General features: G+C 27.6%; 2 protein-coding genes across 2 annotated transcripts in view; both read right to left on the bottom strand.

Annotated features, from left to right (window-relative positions):
• Positions 1-20,884, bottom strand: part of LOC145242846 (protocadherin Fat 4-like) — an 83,804-nt gene that overhangs the window by 58,817 nt on the left and 4,103 nt on the right. The window contains exon 3 of the mRNA XM_080105963.1: positions 17,349-17,691. Within this exon, the coding sequence (XP_079962089.1) occupies positions 17,349-17,691 (343 nt within the window). The remainder of the gene's footprint in view (positions 1-17,348; positions 17,692-20,884) is intronic.
• On the bottom strand, positions 3,387-16,681 carry LOC145242502 (protocadherin gamma-A11-like). Its single transcript, XM_080105563.1, has 4 exons — positions 16,555-16,681; positions 4,838-7,278; positions 4,579-4,726; positions 3,387-3,969 (listed from the first exon to the last, which is right to left on the bottom strand). The coding sequence occupies exons 2-4, from the start codon at positions 7,253-7,255 to the stop codon at positions 3,515-3,517; spliced, it is 3,021 nt and encodes a 1,006-aa protein (XP_079961689.1). The 5' UTR covers positions 7,256-7,278; positions 16,555-16,681; the 3' UTR covers positions 3,387-3,514.

Genomic DNA, 20,884 nt, shown 5'->3' with positions numbered 1-20,884 from the left:
GTTTTTGTAATCTCTAGTAAAAACAGAAAATCTTATGACTCAACCAAAATATCTTGGTGATGTGTTTAAAAAAATAAAAATCCTTTCAAATTTATCAGTGTAAACTTAAAGGTAAATATGCATAAGAAATATTTTTACTTCTCAATTTCTGTTATGAAAAAAAAAACTCATCCACTCTTTTCATCTTTCTGAATTACAAAAAAAAAAAGATAGATTCATATTTTTTAAATCTCCAATAAGTTGAGTTTTATTTTTACCTTTAATAATAAACATGAAAACGACAAAGTAACCATTTTAAATGACTTAGAAATATATAATTGTTTTATTTGACCAGTTGCCATTTCGTCTTTGTTTATTCTTTTCACTATACAACTAGTTTTTAATGTGGAATTAATTTTGAATATCAAAAAGACCATATAAAATAACGTTTTTGTTGTTTTTTCTAATTAATAAAATGTGTCTGCATTCATACACAGTAAATTTCCTCAACATTGGAATATATCAAGTAACAATCATCTTATTGTTTTTAACTAAATTATCAAAATGTGAAATGAAAATTGCTTCTTTGTTATTTTTTGTTTTTGTTTTTTGTTGGTTTTTTTTGTGTTTTTGTGAAGAAAGCTATAGCTAGATTAATTGTTTTGCAGGAGGGCAGTTTTTTGTTTTATTGTTTTATTTATTTTACTTTATTTGTTGTTTGTTTTATTTTTTATTATTTATTTATTTTATTTTATTTATTTATTTATTTTTTTTTTTTGCTAGTATAATGAAAAAATCATTAAATGCAGGAAGAATTAAAAACAAACTGTGGGTGTTCTAAAACATAATTTTTCACATGAGCATTAAACTCAAATAAATCTGTTCTAATCAAAACTAAAAAATTAGTATTGTAAGAAAATATATCTAATACTAAGTATACTTGGGAAAAAAAAAAGCAATTAACCAAAGTGATGTTAAAGTCAAGAATCCGGTTCTCACCATATTGGTGAGGTTTCTAATTACTGCTTTAGAGATGAACATTTGTATATTTTAATAAATTAGATATGAATACATGGATAAAAGTATACATAATGGTTATTATTATAGTAAACACTCATCTTGTACATTCCAAGAATGAAAATGAATTTGTGGAATAAATATAAATTTTTCTCAAAACACTATAAATTTATTCATCAGAAAAATGGAATATTAAAAATATTTTTAATATTCTATTTCATCTCAGGTAGAATAAATACTTTACTTTTATTTAATTTATAATAAAAAAAAATTTAAGGAGTTTAAAGACTATAATAAACAGGAAAATATGCATATGAAAATTAAAGAATTTTATTGTATTTTTCAGTATTTTCTTTGGGATTTTTCTGATGAATAAATTTATAGTGTTTTGTTTTCTTGATGATATCTTATAAGCAAAAAGTAAAATATTTATCTTTTTTATATGATCATGATTTCCTGATGCATTTTCCAACAATATTTTTAACATGTACAAATACTGACGTCATCATTAAAAAATATTTTACTTTTATTTATTGTCAAACTTTCTTTACAAGAATCAAAGAAATAAAATATGTACATATCTCCCTTTTGGAATGTATTTTTCAATAATAATTTTAACAACATGTATGAATACTGATCTCATAATTTAATAATATTTACTTTTATTTAAATTCAAACTTTCTTTACAATAATGAAAAAAAGAAAAATAAGTAATTATAATCAAAGTAAAAGCTAATTTTAAGTTTCTGTTTCACTTTAAATGAAATAACAATGTACTTGTGTAAAAAAAAAAAAAAGATGGCTGTATTTATTAGCATTTTATTGTAGACTTTGCAATTTTATAAGTTTTTTTAAATCAACTTGCAAATTACAATTATGTTAATATCCAAATGTATTTTTCAATGAGTTGATGAAAATAATATAATTAGGACATGATTATATTTCTACTGTTTTTTTTTTGTTTTTTTAGTATTTTTATTATTTCTTAGAAAAATAAGAAAATTTGTTGGCCATATTATAAACTATATTTAAAAACTTTTCTTTTTTCCTTCATTAAATATTGATTTGTAACCAAATTTATTAACTAGAAAATGGAAATTATATTTATTTTAAGGATTTCAAGTATAAAATTATTGTATTTCTGCCTGTTTTTCTTTTAGCATATTACATGATAGAAATTGAATGAATATTTATGATCAACGTCATAATGAATAATTCAATCCTTTATTTTTTAGAAACATTGAAATGATTTACATACAACTTATAATTATAAAACAAAACCTTCAGATTATTTTATGCATTTCTTTGGTAAGAAAAACATTAAAATATTTGGTTTAATAAATATTTGCATGAAACCCATCAGAAACAAATCAATATAAATATACATTCTACCCTCCTTGTTTGATAATTTTCATCTCTTTTATCGCGTATTCTACTCAACCTAAAACATTTCATTTCCATATTTGTTTAATGTTCTCACATTTTAAAATTAATCCAAATGTTAAAATTTACATGAATTAAATAACTATTAAATTATTATAATTAAATACTTTAAATTAAAATATTATTCATTGATTAAAAAAAAACAAATAAAATAGCATTTGAATGAGTCAGGTGTGTGTGTGTGTCTATTGTAAGATGATGAATTTATTGAATGAACAAATTGTGAGATTTATAATTTTGTAAGCAAGAAAGTCAATTTAACAAAAGCTTTTCCAATGATTTGTGTTTGCTAATTTTGTTTGAAAGAAAAATGAAAAAGATGGCCATAAAAAGACATTTAATGAAATTGAAATGAAAAAAAGAATTGAATACTAACCTGCAATGTTGTATCGATAAAGGAGAAATGTATGATGAGACAAGATGCGTATGTATCCTGGTGTACTACTGCTGATGCTACTGCTGCTGATGCTATTGTGTGAACACAATGTTAGCCTCCTTTTTTTGCACACGCACACATACATGTGTACATGCCCATGTTATAGTGTGTATGCTGATGTGTGGATATGGGAGGGTATTCAGATGTTAAAGAGAAAGAAAGAAAACCACAGTCCTATCAAGTCTGTCCTATGCATCATGACATATATTGTACCACTGATAAAGCATTAAAATTATCATAAAATGACAAGCAAGTATTTTCTAAGCTTTTACTCTGCCTATACACTTTTTATTTATCTAATTTTTTAACTTATTCTTTTATTATTTATGTTATTTTTCTATATAAGTTTAAACAAAAATGATTAAAGATAAATTAAGGAGGAATTTTAATAGACTATCCAATATTTCACTTCAAAATGTGTTTAACTTTCTTCTCTTTAATAATTCCTGTACTAATTATTAAATATACATAAAAAAAATAATAGAATATAAACAGTTAATTATTTGAAATTTTGAGAAAAGCATTTTTTCTTCATATTTCATTTAAAAAGAAATCTTCAAGTACATTATTGATCTAAATTATTAAATGTTTAGAAATATCTGCTATGAATTGAAAAAAAGTTAATTGATTGAATTATATTTATATTTTTACTGGATGTATGGATCTTGGTGATTCTGGTAACGACTCTAGCGCAATATTTTGTGAATGAGATGTATTTTCTTGTAATATTTGTGATTGTGGTGTTGACTGCTCTAAATCTAAGCTTTGTCCGCTTCTTTCTTCTTCCTGTGCATTTTCTACTGCTGCTTGTTCTTGTGTTTGTTCTTGTTGAGGTTCACATGTAACATTGTCTTCTTCTGCATTGTTCAACTGTAACTGCATGTCAGAAGTGTATCTATCCACTGCAGTCTTCTTCAGACTACCCCACTGCCTATAATCAGAGTTAGGGTCAGCATCTGCTTTATACATCCGTCTTGGAACAGTCCTTGTATCCCCAGGAGACATGAATGTTTGTAATGAAGGTTTCATATCTGTATATTCTTCTTGGATATTTTCTGATGAGTGCGGCTCATAGTAATCAGATGTGTCAGATGCTGAAATGATATAATAGAATGTTTGTATTAATGTCTCAATTTCAATTATTAACTAAAAAGGAAATTAAATAAATATAGATTTAGTTACCTGATAAAGACAATAGTTGTTTTTATTTTGTGTAAAGTAATTATGTTTGTATATTTTAACAGATAGATTTCCTCCCAAAACTTTTTTGAAAATTTTTTTTAACATTTATTTTTCAAATTATCTACACATTTGCTATTTTTAACTAAATTAATTTGTTCCAAAAGTATATTACTCTACTAGAAAAAGTCTAATTATGTGATAAATTTAGTTTTAAAAATATTTCTTGCAAATAACTTTCCAGTGTAAATAGATGAATAAAAAAACACTGTTAAATATTCATGAATATTGTTAATTAATTTAAAAGTCTGAATTAGTCTCTCTTATTCTTCGCAATGGTAAAGTAGTTAAACCTAAGAATTGCAAGTTATATTTGTATACTTTATGCATTTACTCACTTTTCTTTATAAGTTTTCTAGTTCTATTATTAAGAATAAATGAATTCAATATTTTCATTTTACAACCTTTTGTCTTTTTCAAAGTTATGGTGTTATTAAAAATATAATTCACCAGATACAACTTACCAGACACATTTTGACAATGATTTGCATATCTTTCAGCATAGGGATCTTCTTGTTCTCGTTGAGAAGAGGGTTCCATGTCAGGATGACATGCAGAACCCATGCAATTTCTGTCTTCATGTCTCTTACCACCAGTTGCACCTCGGATTTCCTTTTAATAAACAAAAGGTTGTACGAACAGAAATAAAATATAAAATAAACATAAAATGAATGTAAATCAAGAATTCTAAAAATTGTTGAAAAATACAAAAAAAGTTCCTACCTCATAGATGACTTCAGTTGCTGTCTGCACTTTAATTCCCAGCGCAGAACTTCTTCGTCCATCATTTAAGCCATCTGCACGATGTTGTGGCCTTCTGCCTCTTCCCGGTAGAGTTCTACAAAGCACATCTTGTTCTGCTCGCACAGCAACAGACACACCAGACCAATAAGTAGTCTGGTAAGACGGATGCATTGCATGTGCCTGTTCGGGATAATATTTGCTGGAAGAGTCAGCCAATGGATGTGCTTGTGCAACACTTCTGGTATCAATGCAACGAAGGATGCAGATGGAAATTGCAGCAGTAATTGGTATAGCAACGGTGACTGCAACCAACACAATGACAATGAGTAAATACTGGTGGATCTTGATATCAGTGTGCGTATAGGCAGCATTTAAGATATCTGCGGTATTGTTACTAACTGTCAATGTCAAAAAGACTGATGTCTTTGCAGATAAAACTGGACTACCACTATCCTTGACCATAAACTGCAGGTGATAGGAGCCAGCATCTTGATGGCCAAGTAAGCGAGTGAAAGACAACAATCCAGTATAATGATTGATGGCAAACAACTGTTTATCGTTGCCTGCAGTTATTTCATATTTGAGAAATGCATTCTCTTGACTGTCACTGTCGGCAGCCTTGAGAAGAGTGATGTTCTTTGTATGATGTGGATGATATTTGACATCGAGATTGAAAGGATTCACACTGGGAAAGGTAAAATATGGAGCATTATCATTTTTATCTTCAATCTGCACAATGACATTGACGCTATTATCAAGTGGAGGGTTTCCATTATCTTTCACTAAAACGTTGAATTTATAAATGTCTTTGAACTCATGGTCAAGAGACATGATTGTTGAAATCAAGCCATCACTGGTTATCTTGAAAGGTAGGAAGTCTTCATTTTTCGTAAGCAAAGAATATGTGAGTCTACTGCCAGCTCCCAGATCAGGATCAGTGGCATTGATAGAACCAACTGACGTCTTTGGACTTTCATTCTCAAACACAGAGAATTTAAATGTATCTTTTGTAAATTGTGGTCTTACATCATTGACATCTTTGACTTTGATGGAGAACTTGCTATCACTGTGTTGTGGAGGAGATCCTTCATCTTTGCAGCTGATTGTAACATCATGGTGCTCTTGCATTTCTCTGTCAACTTTGTGTTTCAATGTCACTTTGTATTCTTTGGATCTTAGTTTTTGTAAACGAAATTTATCATGGTGCAACTCACAATTAACCTGTCCATTTTGTCCAGCATCAGGGTCAGTCACTTTAACATAAGCAATAAAACTACCAATTTCAACATCTTCAAGTATAGTAGCCGTGTTTTCTGTCGCTTCAGACATAAAAGTGACAAATATATTTGGAGGTCTGTTTTGCGTATTAACAACATTGACGAGAACACCTGCAAAACTGCTCATCGGAGACTCTCCTCCATCTTTGGCCGTTACGAATAATTTATAAACATTATTTTCATTTGATTGTAATTTCTGCTGCAAAAAAATTTCTCCTGTGTTTTCATTTATTTTAAAGTGTTTTTTTATATCAGTTGGTGTTTGTGAACTGAAATGGTAAGAAACTTTACCATTCTCTCCAGCATCCAAATCTGTTGCAGACACAATCACAAGTGGTTTCTCTCCATATTCTTCATTTTTGATAGTTATATTATAAATATCTTGACTAAACACTGGTGAGTTATCATTCATATCCGTCACATCAACATAAATGTTTAAAACATTTTGTTTGGGCGGAATCCCACTATCTTTTGCAATCAACTGAATCACGTAAGAATCTTTCTCTTCTCGATCTAGTTTTTCTCCTCCAGAGATACTCAATTTTGGTGTACCAAAAGGTGTGTTATGGATCAGCAAAGAAAATGGATTTGTATCTTTTTTCTTTAAATGATAGGTAATTTTTGAATTTTCCATTCCTACATCTTTATCAACTGCATTTGGTATAGCTTTTTGAAAACCTTTAATTACCCCCTCCCAAAACTCAATATGTATTTCCTTCTTTGGAAATTCTGGTTTATTATCATTGACATCATTTATAATTATCTTTACTTTAATAATCTTCAAGAATGTCTTTCCTTGTCGTACAGCCACATCCACCATTTTGAAACATTCTTTATTGTAGGTACAAAGCGATTCAGCATCCAATGTCTGCGCAGTAAAGAGTTTCCCTTTCTTCTCAGAAACATGGAACAGCTGTGAGGATCCAGTACTTCCTTGTCGCAATTGGTTGAAAGTTATAAGTCTCCTATTTTCCAATGAAACATCATCCATAATATGGGAATCAGCAGCAATGTCCCCCAGGTATGTACCTGGACTTTTCCCCTCGTCTACAGTGTATGTCAGGTCAGCACTTAGACTAATTTGAAATAGTTGAAACCAAACGCAGAAAATGATGAACATGGTGAGGATTCTTCTGTTTTATACTGAAATATTGAGAAAATAAAAATGTCATAACAGACTTGAATAATTAAAGCAATTTTTTTTTTGTTTTTTTTAAATAATTTTTAAAATCTTTCAGTTTTTTTGTGGAAATGTGATTACATCCAAAATATTCACAACCATGAATTCTAAATCAGTTCTTTATATTTTCATTCTTTTAATTGATTTTCTATTTGTTGTTCAATTACATTTTTTTTTATAGGTTTTCACTTGTTAATTTTATTATGAACCAAAATAGATAGCCTTATTATATTTTGAAACTCATCTTTAATTAACAATTACAAGTATTTAAGTATTACTCCAAAAATTTATCACAGTTATTTTTTAATGATACATGTATAAATATTAATAATAGATGTTATTTATCACATATAAAGCTTGAAAACATTTTTTATTATTATTTGATTTAATTTTTCACAGTTGTTGCTCCAAATGCTCTTAAACTGTTATTCTGAAATTTACACTAACTCTATAATTAGTGTACTATTTTCAAAATCTCTAACAAAGTTTACTTTATGTTCCAAGATTGAAATTGAGGTAATATTCATTTAAAATACTACAAGTGAATTCTTAATTCATTTTAATATTACAAGTGAATTCTGAATTTATTACAAATATTAAAAGTTAATTCCAAATTCATTTAAAATACTACAAGTGAATTCCAAATTCATTTTTAATATTACAAGTGAATTCTGAATTTATTACAAATATTAAAAGTTAATTCCAAATTCATTTAAAATACTACAAGTGAATTCCAAATTCATTTTTAATATTACAAGTGAATTCTGAATTTATTACAAATATTAAAAGTTAATTCCAAATTCATTTAAAATACTACAAGTGAATTCCAAATTCATTTTTAATATTACAAGTGAATTCTGAATTTATTACAAATATTAAAAGTTAATTCCAAATTCATTTAAAATACTACAAGTGAATTCCAAATTCATTTTTAATATTACAAGTGAATTCTGAATTTATTACAAATATTAAAAGTTAATTCCAAATTCATTTAAAATACAAGTGAATTCCAAATTCATTTAAAATATTAAAAGTGAATTCCAAATTCATTTTTAATATTACAAGTGAATTCTGAATTTATTACAAATATTAAAAGTTAATTCCAAATTCATTTAAAATACTACAAGTGAATTCCAAATTCATTTTTAATATTACAAGTGAATTCTGAATTTATTACAAATATTAAAAGTTAATTCCAAATTCATTTAAAATACAAGTGAATTCCAAATTCATTTAAAATATTAAAAGTGAATTCCAAATTCATTTTTAATATTACAAGTGAATTCTGAATTTATTACAAATATTAAAAGTTAATTCCAAATTCATTTAAAATACAAGTGAATTCCAAATTCATTTTAATATTACAAGTGAATTCTTAATTTATTACAAATATTAAAAGTTAATTCCAAATTCATTTAAAATACTACAAGTGAATTCCAAATTCATTTTAATATTACAAGTGAATTCTAAATTTATTACAAATATTACAAGTGAATTCCAAATTCATTTAAAATACTACAAGTGAATTCCAAATTCATTTTTAATATTACAAGTGAATTCTTAATTTATTACAAATATTAAAAGTTAATTCCAAATTCATTTAAAATACTACAAGTGAATTCCAAATTCATTTTTAATATTACAAGTGAATTCTTAATTTATTACAAATATTAAAAGTTAATTCCAAATTCATTTAAAATACTACAAGTGAATTCCAAATTCATTTTAATATTACAAGTGAATTCTTAATTTATTACAAATATTAAAAGTTAATTCCAAATTCATTTAAAATACTACAAGTGAATTCCAAATTCATTTTTAATATTACAAGTGAATTCTTAATTTATTACAAATATTAAAAGTTAATTCCAAATTCATTTAAAATACTACAAGTGAATTCCAAATTCATTTTTAATATTACAAGTGAATTCTTAATTTATTACAAATATTAAAAGTTAATTCCAAATTCATTTAAAATACTACAAGTGAATTCCAAATTCATTTTAATATTACAAGTGAATTCTAAATTTATTACAAATATTAAAAGTTAATTCCAAATTCATTTAAAATACTACAAGTGAATTCCAAATTCATTTTTAATATTACAAGTGAATTCTAAATTTATTACAAATATTTAAAGTTAATTCCAAATTCATTTAAAATACTACAAGTGAATTCCAAATTAATTTTAATATTACAAGTGAATTCTAAATTTATTTAAAATATTAAAAGTTAATTCCAAATTCATTTAAAATACTACAAGTGAATTCCAAATTCATTTTTAATATTACAAGTGAATTCTTAATTTATTACAAATATTAAAAGTTAATTCCAAATTCATTTAAAATACTACAAGTGAATTCCAAATTCATTTTTAATATTACAAGTGAATTCTAAATTTATTACAAATATTATTACAAGTGAATTCTAAATTTATTACAAATATTAAAAGTTAATTCCAAATTCATTTAAAATACTACAAGTGAATTCCAAATTCATTTTTAATATTACAAGTGAATTCTTAATTTATTACAAATATTAAAAGTTAATTCCAAATTCATTTAAAATACTACAAGTGAATTCCAAATTCATTTTAATATTACAAGTGAATTCTAAATTTATTACAAATATTAAAAGTTAATTCCAAATTCATTTAAAATACTACAAGTGAATTCCAAATTCATTTTTAATATTACAAGTGAATTCTTAATTTATTACAAATATTAAAAGTTAATTCCAAATTCATTTAAAATACTACAAGTGAATTCCAAATTCATTTTTAATAGTACAAGTTAATTCTTAATTTATTACAAATATTAAAAGTTAATTCCAAATTCATTTAAAATACTACAAGTGAATTCCAAATTCATTTTAATATTACAAGTGAATTCTAAATTTATTACAAATATTACAAGTGAATTCCAAATCTATTTAAAATACAAGTGAATTCCAGATTCATTTAAAATACTACAAGTGAATTCCAAATTCATTTTTAATATTACAAGTGAATTCTAAATTTATTACAAATATTATTACAAGTGAATTCCAAATTCATTTAAAATACTACAAGTGAATTCCAAATTCATTTTTAATATTACAAGTGAATTCTTAATTTATTACAAATATTAAAAGTTAATTCCAAATTCATTTAAAATACTACAAGTGAATTCCAAATTCATTTTAATATTACAAGTGAATTCTAAATTTATTACAAATATTATTACAAGTGAATTCCAAATTCATTTAAAATACTACAAGTGAATTCCAAATTCATTTAAAATACTACAAGTGAATTCTAAATTTATTACAAATATTATTACAAGTGAATTCCAAATTTATTTAAATTATTACAAGTGAATTCCAAATTCATTTAAATTATTACAAGTGAATTCCAAATTCATTTAAATTATTACAAGTGAATTCTAAATTCATTTAAATTATTACAAGTGAATTCTAAATTCATTTAAATTATTACAAGTGAATTCTAAATTCATTTAAATTATTACAAGTGAATTCCAAATTCATTTAAAATATTACAAGTGAATTCCAAATTCATTTAAAATACTACAAGTGAATTCCAAATTCATTTAAAATACTACAAGTGAATTCCAAATTCATTTAAAATACTACAAGTGAATTCCAAATTCATTTAAAATACTACAAGTGAATTCTAAATTTATTTAAATTATTACAAGTGAATTCCAAATTCATTTAAAATATTACAAGTGAATTCCAAATTCATTTAAAATATTACAAGTGAATTCCAAATTCATTTAAATTATTACAAGTGAATTCCAAATTCATTTAAAATATTACAAGTGAATTCCAAATTCATTTAAAATACTACAAGTGAATTCCAAATTCATTTAAAATACTACAAGTGAATTCCAAATTCATTTAAAATACTACAAGTGAATTCCAAATTCATTTAAATTATTACAAGTGAATTCTAAATTTATTACAAATATTAAAAGTTAATTCCAAATTCATTTAAAATACTACGAGTGAATTCCAAATTTATTTAAAATACTACTAGTGAATTCCAAATCTATTTTTCATATTACAAGTGAATTCTAAATTTATTACAAATATTATTACAAGTTAATTCACAATTCATTTAAAATATTACAAGTGAATTCGAAATTTATTTAAAATACTACAAGTACATTCCAAATTTATTTAAAATATTACAAGTTAATTCCAAATTCATTTAAAATACTACAAGTAAATTCCAAATTCATTTTTAATATTACAAGTGAATTCTAAATTCATTTAAAATATTACAAGTTAATTCTAAATTCATGTAAAATATTAAAAGTGCAAATGATATTTTACTTTTATTTAAATTCAAACTTTTATTTAAATGCAGATAATATTGTACTTTTATTTAAATGCAAATGACATTTACTTTTATTTAAATGCAAATGATATTTACTTTTATTTAAATGCAAATGATATTTACTTTTATTTAAATGCAAATGATATTTACTTTTATTTAAATGCAAACTTTTATTTAAATGCAAACTTTTATTTAATTGAAAACTTTTATTTAAATGCAAATGACATTTACTTTTATTTAAATGCAAACTTTCTTTAAAACTATAAAAGAAGAAAAATAAATATAATCAAAGTAAAAAAATTTAGATTCTGTCTCACATTATATGAAATAAAAATGTACTTGTTAAAACATAAACAATTATTTATTGGCATTTTATTGTAGACATTAAAATTTAATAAGTTTAAAATGGTTTCTTGAAATCAACTTCCAAATCAGATCTTATGGCATTACTGGACGAATACTTAACATAACTAAATCATTCTTAAATAAGAGAAGAATACAGGTTGTCCTCGACGGTTGTACATCTAAACAATATGATATAAATGCGGGTGTACCTCAAGGGTCTATCCTTGCACTTTTATTATTCCTAATATTCATAAATGACCTCTCTGATAAAATAGTCTGCTCTCCTTTAACAATTACAATACGTCTCTCCAACCCCCTATATCCATGACAAATAGCACTCTACCTGAGAATTTTACCTTCAAACTCCTCGGCCTAACATTTGCGGGCATATAAACTGGAACAAATACACAGAGGACATTGCAAAGGCTGCTGCAAAGAAGGTGGGTTCCCTCTATCAAGCTAGAAGACTACTCACACCTGAGAGTATCCTGTACCTTTACAAGGCCACCATTCGCCCATGCATGGAGTATTGTTGCCACATCTGAGCTGGTGCATCTACCACTAGCCTCTCCCTCTTAGATGAGGTTGTCCCATCGCCATTGTTCACTATGCCTGTTCTACAAATATTTTAATGGAATATGTTCTGATGAACTCATTTCACTTGTACCCCCCTCGACGTACATGTCCCTGACAAACCAGCTTAGCAATAAGATCTCACCTCTCCACTGTTGATGTCCCTAAATGCCAAAAAGCTTTCTATTCTAATAGTTTCTTCCCTCGAACAGCTAGACTTTGGAATTCCCTTCCTGCTGCCTGCTTCCCTGGCTGTATTGATATTCAGAAGTTTAAATGTAACATAAACAAATATCCTGTTAATCTTTCCTAGACATGGCCCCAAATAGTAGCCCCTTACGTCCAAGTGGCGATATGCTTTGTAAGGAGTGAACATGATTAAAAAAAAATAGTCTCTGATGTGGGTATATTTGCTGATGACACCACACTCTATAACAGGCATAAGGGGAAAACAAATGAACATATATCTAAGGAAATAGCAAAACATTAGAGGATAACCTTCAATCTGTAGTGAAATGGGGACAAAAATGGATGGTCACATTCAATGCTGCCATGATTAAAGATACATTTCCTGAAAGTACTTTCAAACTTCTCGGCCCAACATTCACAGGGACACATGAGCTGGAACAGATACATTGAGAGCATTGCCAAGGCCGCTGCGAAGAAGGTGGACTCTCTCTCTCTCTACCATGCTAGAAAGCTACTTATGCCTGAAAGTATCCTGTATCTCTACAAGGCCACCATTCACCCATGTATGGAGTATTGTTGTCATATTTTGGCTAGTGCATCTGCTACTAGTCTCTCACTTCTGGACAGAGTTCAAAAGAGAGTCGCCAACCTGATAGGTCCTAAACTGTCATCAAAGCTTCAACCTCTGTCCCTCCGATGTAATGTTGCATCCCTCTGCCTGTTCTACCAGTATAAAATAAAATAAATATCCCCGACAAGCAAAAAAATCCCACCCCTACACAGTAGAGATCACTAGGTGTAAGAAAGCCTTCTACTCTAATAGTCTCTTCCCCAGAACTGCTAGACTTTGAATCACCCTTCCGAGTTCCTGCTTTCCCAACTATACTGACATGCAGAAGTTCAAGTGTAATGTGAATGGGCATCTCGCTGCTCAACTCCCTATATAGTATCCCTGCAACTTATGTCCCTGATAGTAGCCCCCTACATCAAATGGCACTATGCCTTGTTTGGGGTAAAAATGGAATTTAAAAAAAAAATAATAATAAAATTTGCAGTTTCAAATGTTTATTTCCAAAAAAATTTATTACCATGTACAAATACTTATGTTATTAAATCAATTGACTGTCAAACTTTATTTCAAATGATCTCTTTATACACAAAACTACTTATGATATAGTCAAACTAAAAGTTTATCTAATGTTTTTGTACAGAATTATTTAAGTATGCACTTTATATAAAACAAGAACTATTTTTGTGTAAAAATTACTTAGACATTTCTTAGTTTATTTCATTTTACTTAAGTCCAAGTTTTAAAAAATCAAGGGTCTACCTTCCTGGGGTTAGCACTTGATCTCCATACAAGATACGTAGATATTTGAATATTCCATTAAAGTTATCGTTTATGTCTTAAATATTAATTTTTCTCTACCTTATTGATCAAGTAATTATGTTATAGTATATCTTTCTTTTGGGTCTCTTGGTCTTACTGGATTCCAGGACAAGAATTCATCTAGTCTGGTGGAGTATCCAACTTAGTTTTGTTACTATATGCAACATCACTTAAAGAAAGTGCACCAATCCTTGTATAAGTTAGTGTAGAGTAGCCATACCAAGGGGATTTTATTTGAGCTTCAAATATTATATTATTTTGAATATCTAATCAGTGTTTATTTGTAATAAAAAGTATCCTCATGCCAGGTTCTGATAAACTCCTGTACAGATAGACCTTAGACACTCGATGGCAGTGCCTATTAGGCATTGTAAATTTTATTATGAATTTTAAAATCGAATAAGTTCAGAGAAATTTTCCTGAAATTTTTGAAAATATGCTTATTTCTAAATGTAGGTACTTGTACAGTTTAGTCAAGACATTAAAAAATGAAAATATTGAAAAAAAAGTTGAACTTGTACGTATCTGTTATGGAATGAAGTTCTCCGGAAAAAAATTACACTTAATTTCATCAAGTAGTTTTTATTTTACAGCAAAAAAACAATTTGTTATGATACCGAGCAAAAGGTTTGATTTTTTGGAAGAAAAGCTAGTTATTAAAGATGGGGAGGGAGGGTCGGCGCTTGACATGGAGTTATCTCCCATGTCGTTTCTAAAATTCAAACAAAAATTTAAAACAAATCCAAAAGGTCTGCCTTCAACGTGCTCTCATTAAAATGTGTTTTTCCGCTATAAAAAAAAAACTACTCAATCAAATTAAGGGAAATTCTTTCGGAGACCTTCATGTCAAAACGGATACATACAATATAACTTTGTTTTTATATTTTCATTTTTTAATGTCTTCATTAAACTGTACAAGTACCTAAATGTAAGAGTGTATAATAAACAGTAAAATGTTTGTATGAAAATTAAACGTGTATTTCTTAGCATTTTGTTTTTGACTTTTTGTTTTTGACTTTTTGTTTAATAAATTCATATTTCTTTTTTTTTTTTTTTTCATGGTGGTATCTCAGAAGCAGAAGTGAAAGCATTTTTTATATATTTATATATCATTTCCGAATTGTTCAACAATTTTTTAAATGATATATACAAATACTTTTGTATATATATATATTTTTTATTTTCTTTAAGTTAATATTTTTGTTTTATTTATTTTCAAAATTCCTTTAAAATATTCTTTTTATACAAAAAATAAAAAGCCAATCTAAAACTATACAAAAATATTTAAGTATGCACTTTATATAACAGGGAAATTAGTTATAGATTTTTTAGATTTTTATGGTTGACTTTGAGATTTAATAAGTTCAAATAATTTTTTTTTCTTAAAATTAAAAAATTGTTAATTTTAAAATGTGTTTTTAAATGAATTTATGAAAATAATGTAAGATATGATCCTATTCCTACTGTTCTATTTTTATACTTATATTATTTAAATTTAAAAAAGAAATTTAGCAACATAAGAAAATATGTTGGTCATATTATAAACTATTCTTTATGATTTTAAAAACAATTCTCTTTTTTTTTTTCAATTAATATTGATTTGAAAACATGTTTATTATTTATCAGAAAATGAAAATTATATTTATTTTACAGCTTTTAAGTAGTAACACTATTAAATCAATGATTATATTTCTATCTGATTTTGTTTTTTAACACATTACATGATAGACATCATTGAATGAATATTTATGTTTGTAATCAACTTGATAATGAATAAACTCGTTTATATATTTAACATAAACATTGAATAGCATATCCAACTTGAAATAATTGAAATGAATCTATAATTAAACCCTTTTAATTACAGAACAGATATTTCCAATTATCTTATGCATTTTTAGATTAGAAAAATCTCCAAATAATCAATTTAATAAATATTTGCATAAAATCCACAATTAAACAAATGAATATAAATGTATATCTTATATTCCTCATTTGATCATTTTTTTACTCAGTCTAAAACATTTCATCTCCATATTTTTTTATTGTTCTCACATTTTAAAATTAATCCAAATGTTAAAATTTTACATGAATTAAATAACTATTAAATTATTATAATTAAATACTTTAAACTAAAATATTATCTATTAATTAAAAATAACAAATAAAATAACATTTGAATGAGTCAGAGTGTGTGTGTGTGTGTCTATTGTAAGATGATGAATTTATTGAATGAACAAATTGTGAGATTTGTAATTTTGTAAGCAAGAAAGTCAATTTAACAAAAGCTTTTCCAATGATTATTATTATTGTTTATTAATTTTGCTTGAAAGAAAAATGAAAAAGATGGCCATAAAAAGACATTTAATGAAATTGAAATGAAAAAAAGAATTGAATACTAACCTGCAATGTTGTATCGATAAAGGAGAAATGTATGATGAGACAAGATGCGTATGTATCCTGGTGTACTACTGCTGATGCTACTGCTGCTGATGCTATTGTGTGAACACAATGTTAGCCTCCTTTTTTTGCACACGCACACATACATATGTACATGCCCATGTTATAGTGTGTATGCTGATGTGTGGATATGGGAGAGTATTCAGATGTTAAAGTGAAAGAAAGAAAACCACAGTCCTATCAAGTCTGTCCTATGCATCATGGCGTACAATGTGCTGTTTATAAGGCATTAAAATTATCATGAAAAGCAAGTATTTTCTAACTTTTTTCTCTGCAAATACACTGTCTTCTTTTTTTTTTTTTTCAACATTATTTATTTTTTAGCTTATTTTTCTATTATATTTTCCTATATAAATTCAAACAAAAATGAGTAAAGATATAAATTAAGAAAGAACTTTAATAAGCTGTGCAGTATTTCACTTCAAAGTGACAGCTTTCTTCTCTTTAATAATTCTTGGTCATTTTGAAATACACAGTAAAAGTTGATAAAATATGAATAGTAAATAATTTAAAATTTTAAAAAAGATAAAAAGTTTTTCTACATTAAATATGTAAATAATGAAGTTTTCAAGTACTATATTGATCTAAATTATCAAATGTTTACAAATAATTGCTAGTGATACTGTGTTTATATGTTTACTGGATGTATAGATCTTAGTGGTTCTGGTAACGACTCTTGCGCAATATTTTGTGAATGAGATGTATTTTCTTGTAATATTTGTGATTGTTGTATTGACTGCTCTAAATCTAAGCTTTGTCCACTTCTTTCTTCTTCCTGTGTATTTTCTATTGCTGCTTCTTGTGTTTGTTCTTGTTGAGGTTCACATGTAACATTGTCTTCTTCTGCATTGTTCAGCTGTAACTGCATGTCAGAAGTGTATCTATCCACTGCAGTCTTCTTCAGACTACCCCACTGCCTATAGTCGGAGTTAGGGTCAGCATTTGCCTTATACATCCGTCTTGGAACAGTCCTTGTATCCCCAGGAGACATGAATGTCTGTAATGAAGGTTTCATATCTGTGTATTCCTCTTGGATATTCTCTGATGAATGTGGTTCATAGTAATCAGATGTGTCAGATGCTGAAATAAAATAGTTGTATTAATGACTCGATTTCAGCTTTTCATTAAAAAAATTATATCTGTATATGATTATATGTGTAACTGAGAGTTAACTATACTCTAGTCTTGATGCTATGTTTTGATTTCAAAGATGATGTTTACACCCTGTGCTAATGAACAGACTTACTATCATCTCAGAAACGGTTGTACATGAAACTTATTTATATTGAAATCTTAGAACATATGTAAATGAATATGTAGTAAATTTGTTTGCCTAGGAACTCTTTGCCTGATCATAAAATACACTTAAATATGATATTTTAATTTGTCTAGATTTCATATATATTATTATAGTTGTGATTTCAGCTAGAGTCGAAAATGAAAAAAAAACTGTAACATTCAAAGCTGGTGATGTTACCACTAACGTGACACGCATATGAGCTGATTAAAAATTAACTAAAATGAATGTACAACATGTATAACGATTTTTTTCAATTTTTACCCATTTTTGACTTCTTGAAAATTATTTTAACCAGCTAAAGACCCATAAAAGACCAGCCCATAAAAAATTCAATCATTTTAGACCCCTAATGCTGCTCTGGGACTTTTAGTTTCGGAAGAGATAGAGTTTGGAAATATGGAGACAGACAGACATATAGCCATTTATATATTAGATATACATATATATATTATTATATATTAGATATACATATATACATGTTTCAATCATAATCATTTGTTTTCCTAGTTTGGCATATGAATTACAAAATATGTGATATTTCCCCAAAACCTCTGGCCTTGATGAAGGGGAGACTTGCAAATATGATTTCAAATGATCTGAAATAACAGCAAGGGAAGAATTAAGTCGAAACTTCCATTAAATTATTTTAAATTTCTTTATATTATTCTTTTTTATATTTATATTTCTTTATATTATTCTTTTTTATATTTATATTTCTTTATGTTATTCTTTTTTATATTTAAATTTCTTTATATTATTCTTTTTTATATTTATATCAGATACATATCAATGATAAATATTTCTTATGTTTTCCTTCTTTGGAAATAAGGTACAATTATGAATATCTCCAGTATCAAATAATCCTTATACACTGAAATTTACTTTATGTATGAAAACCAAAAATGAGAGGTATAACATATGAGAAATATTTATCATTGATATGTATCTGATATAAATATAAAAAAGAATAATATAAAGAAATTTAAAATAATATAATGGAAGTTTGGAATCAAGTCTCCCATTGCTGTTATTTCAGATGATTTGAAATCATGTTAGTAAGTTTTAGTCTTCCTTCCATCAAGAGGTTTTGAGGGAAATATCATATATATATATATATATATATATATATATATATATATATGATATATATACAAGGGGTGTGCAATAAGTAATGCCCCTGAGCCACTTCCCATAGCAGTAGAGCAATGAAACTTGGCACAGTTATTAGTCTTTCTCTACATAGGAACCACCCAGAGTTATGCATTTCTCCCATCGTTTGATGCAGCTCTGGAGATCATTTTTGTAGAACACCCCAGGTTGGTCCTCCAACCACGACGTGACTTCAGAAATCAAGGCTGCATCATCTGGGAAACGCTTTCCTTTCAAAAACAACTTCATGGCTGGGAAGAGGTGAAAATCTGAGGGTGCAAGGTCAGGAGAGTAGGGAGGATGCAGAAGGATTTCATAACCACACGCTCGTGCTTCTGATCTGGCAACATGCAAGTTGTGGACTGGCGTGTTGTCCTGCAGGAGGAGGGTCCCTTTGCTGATCATGCCCCGCCTCTTGATTTTGATAGCTTCCCTTAATTTCCTCAAAAGTGAAACATAATAGGCTCCTGTAATTGTGGTACACTTTGCCAGGAAATCTGTCATCACTACTCCGTCCTGGTCCCAGAAGACTGTGAGCATGACCTTGCCAGTGGAGGGCTGCACCCTTGCCTTCTTTGGAGGTGGTGAGTCCAAGTGCTTCCACTGTATTGACTGGGCTTTGGTCTCTGGATCATAGTGATGGACCCAGGTTTCATCCTGTGTAATCAGTCTTTTGAAAAACTTTGACTCATCTTCTTGGCACATCTCCAAATTCATGCTCGAGTATTCGGCGCGTTCTCGCTTCTGGAATGGTGTGAGCAACCTGGTAATCCATCTGGCAGACAGCTTATGCATATGCAAATGGTCATGAATGATAGTTTCCACGGACCCTGTACTAATCTTGACATCTTGGGCTATTTGGCGAATAGTAATGCACCGATCTTCCAAAATGGCAGCCTCAATTTGACGGACAGATACCTCATTAATGGCAGAAGTGAGGCGACTAGGTCTGGGAGTTATTTCCACAGACTTCTGGCCATGTTTGAATTCACGATGCCAGCGTTTTACAAGGTCATATGATGGGGCATTATCACCATAAGTTTCTTTCATTTCATCAAGTCTCTTGTGGTGTGCGTCCTTTCAAATACAAAAACTGGATCACTGCTCGACATTCAACAGGCTTCATTTCACACCTGACTCAGTTCAAATACCTGTAAAACAGAAATCACAATTAGTTCAGAGCTGTAATTTGCCACATAACCTGTAGAGATATAAATCATTGCACATGCAAAATTTCAGCTAGATCAGACAAGTGGAAGTGGGTCAGGGGCATTACTTATTGCACACCCCTCATATATAGAAATGATATTTAGTCTACCTAGTTAACCAATCAGATTCATTATTATTTCTGTCCACAGGTTAATGTTTTCATTAGCTTATGGCAGGGCTTCTCTCAACCGAAGGTTTAGCTGACTTATACTTTCTCTGTTTTTGTTCTGCTTTGTAGAGGTGACTTATCTTTTTTTCTGTGAATGTATTGAATTAATATGAGACCTTATTTTAACATGTGTGTGATTGAAGTAATTTTTCTTATTTCTATTTTAGGTTTTCGATTAGTTTCGTTTTTTATTTAATAATTATTTTCTTTTCTTATGTATTGTTATCCTAAAGAAAAGTTTATTCAATAGTCAAGTATTATGGTTTAGTTGTGCTTTGAATAGTAACATTCCTTTCGAATGCGCCCCTGTCACATCAAAAAACTTATTGTTGATTTTATATGTTGAACCTTTACACTTGTGTGGTAATACAACTTCTCACATGCACTGTATAAGGATTATGTAAATCACATTTTTTTTACATCATAACTGCTCATTTTTTTTTTTT

The sequence above is a fragment of the Euprymna scolopes genome, chromosome 21, assembly GCF_053919585.1.
Source record: "Euprymna scolopes isolate OS-2025 chromosome 21, ASM5391958v1, whole genome shotgun sequence".
Classification (NCBI taxonomy): domain Eukaryota; kingdom Metazoa; phylum Mollusca; class Cephalopoda; order Sepiida; family Sepiolidae; genus Euprymna; species Euprymna scolopes.
This window is presented reverse-complemented; position numbering and strand designations above follow the sequence as displayed.

Bases quoted from the DNA above. Each gene is read 5' to 3' on its own strand.
- LOC145242502 (XM_080105563.1), bottom strand. From the start codon at position 7,255: ATGTTCATCATTTTCTGCGTTTGGTTTCAACTATTTCAAATTAGTCTA. The intron at 4,727-4,837 runs GTAGGAACTTTT...GTTTATTAAAAG, and splicing joins CAACTGAAGTCATCTATGAG to GAAATCCGAGGTGCAACTGG. The intron at 3,970-4,578 runs GTAAGTTGTATC...ATATCATTTCAG, and splicing joins TCATTGTCAAAATGTGTCTG to CATCTGACACATCTGATTAC.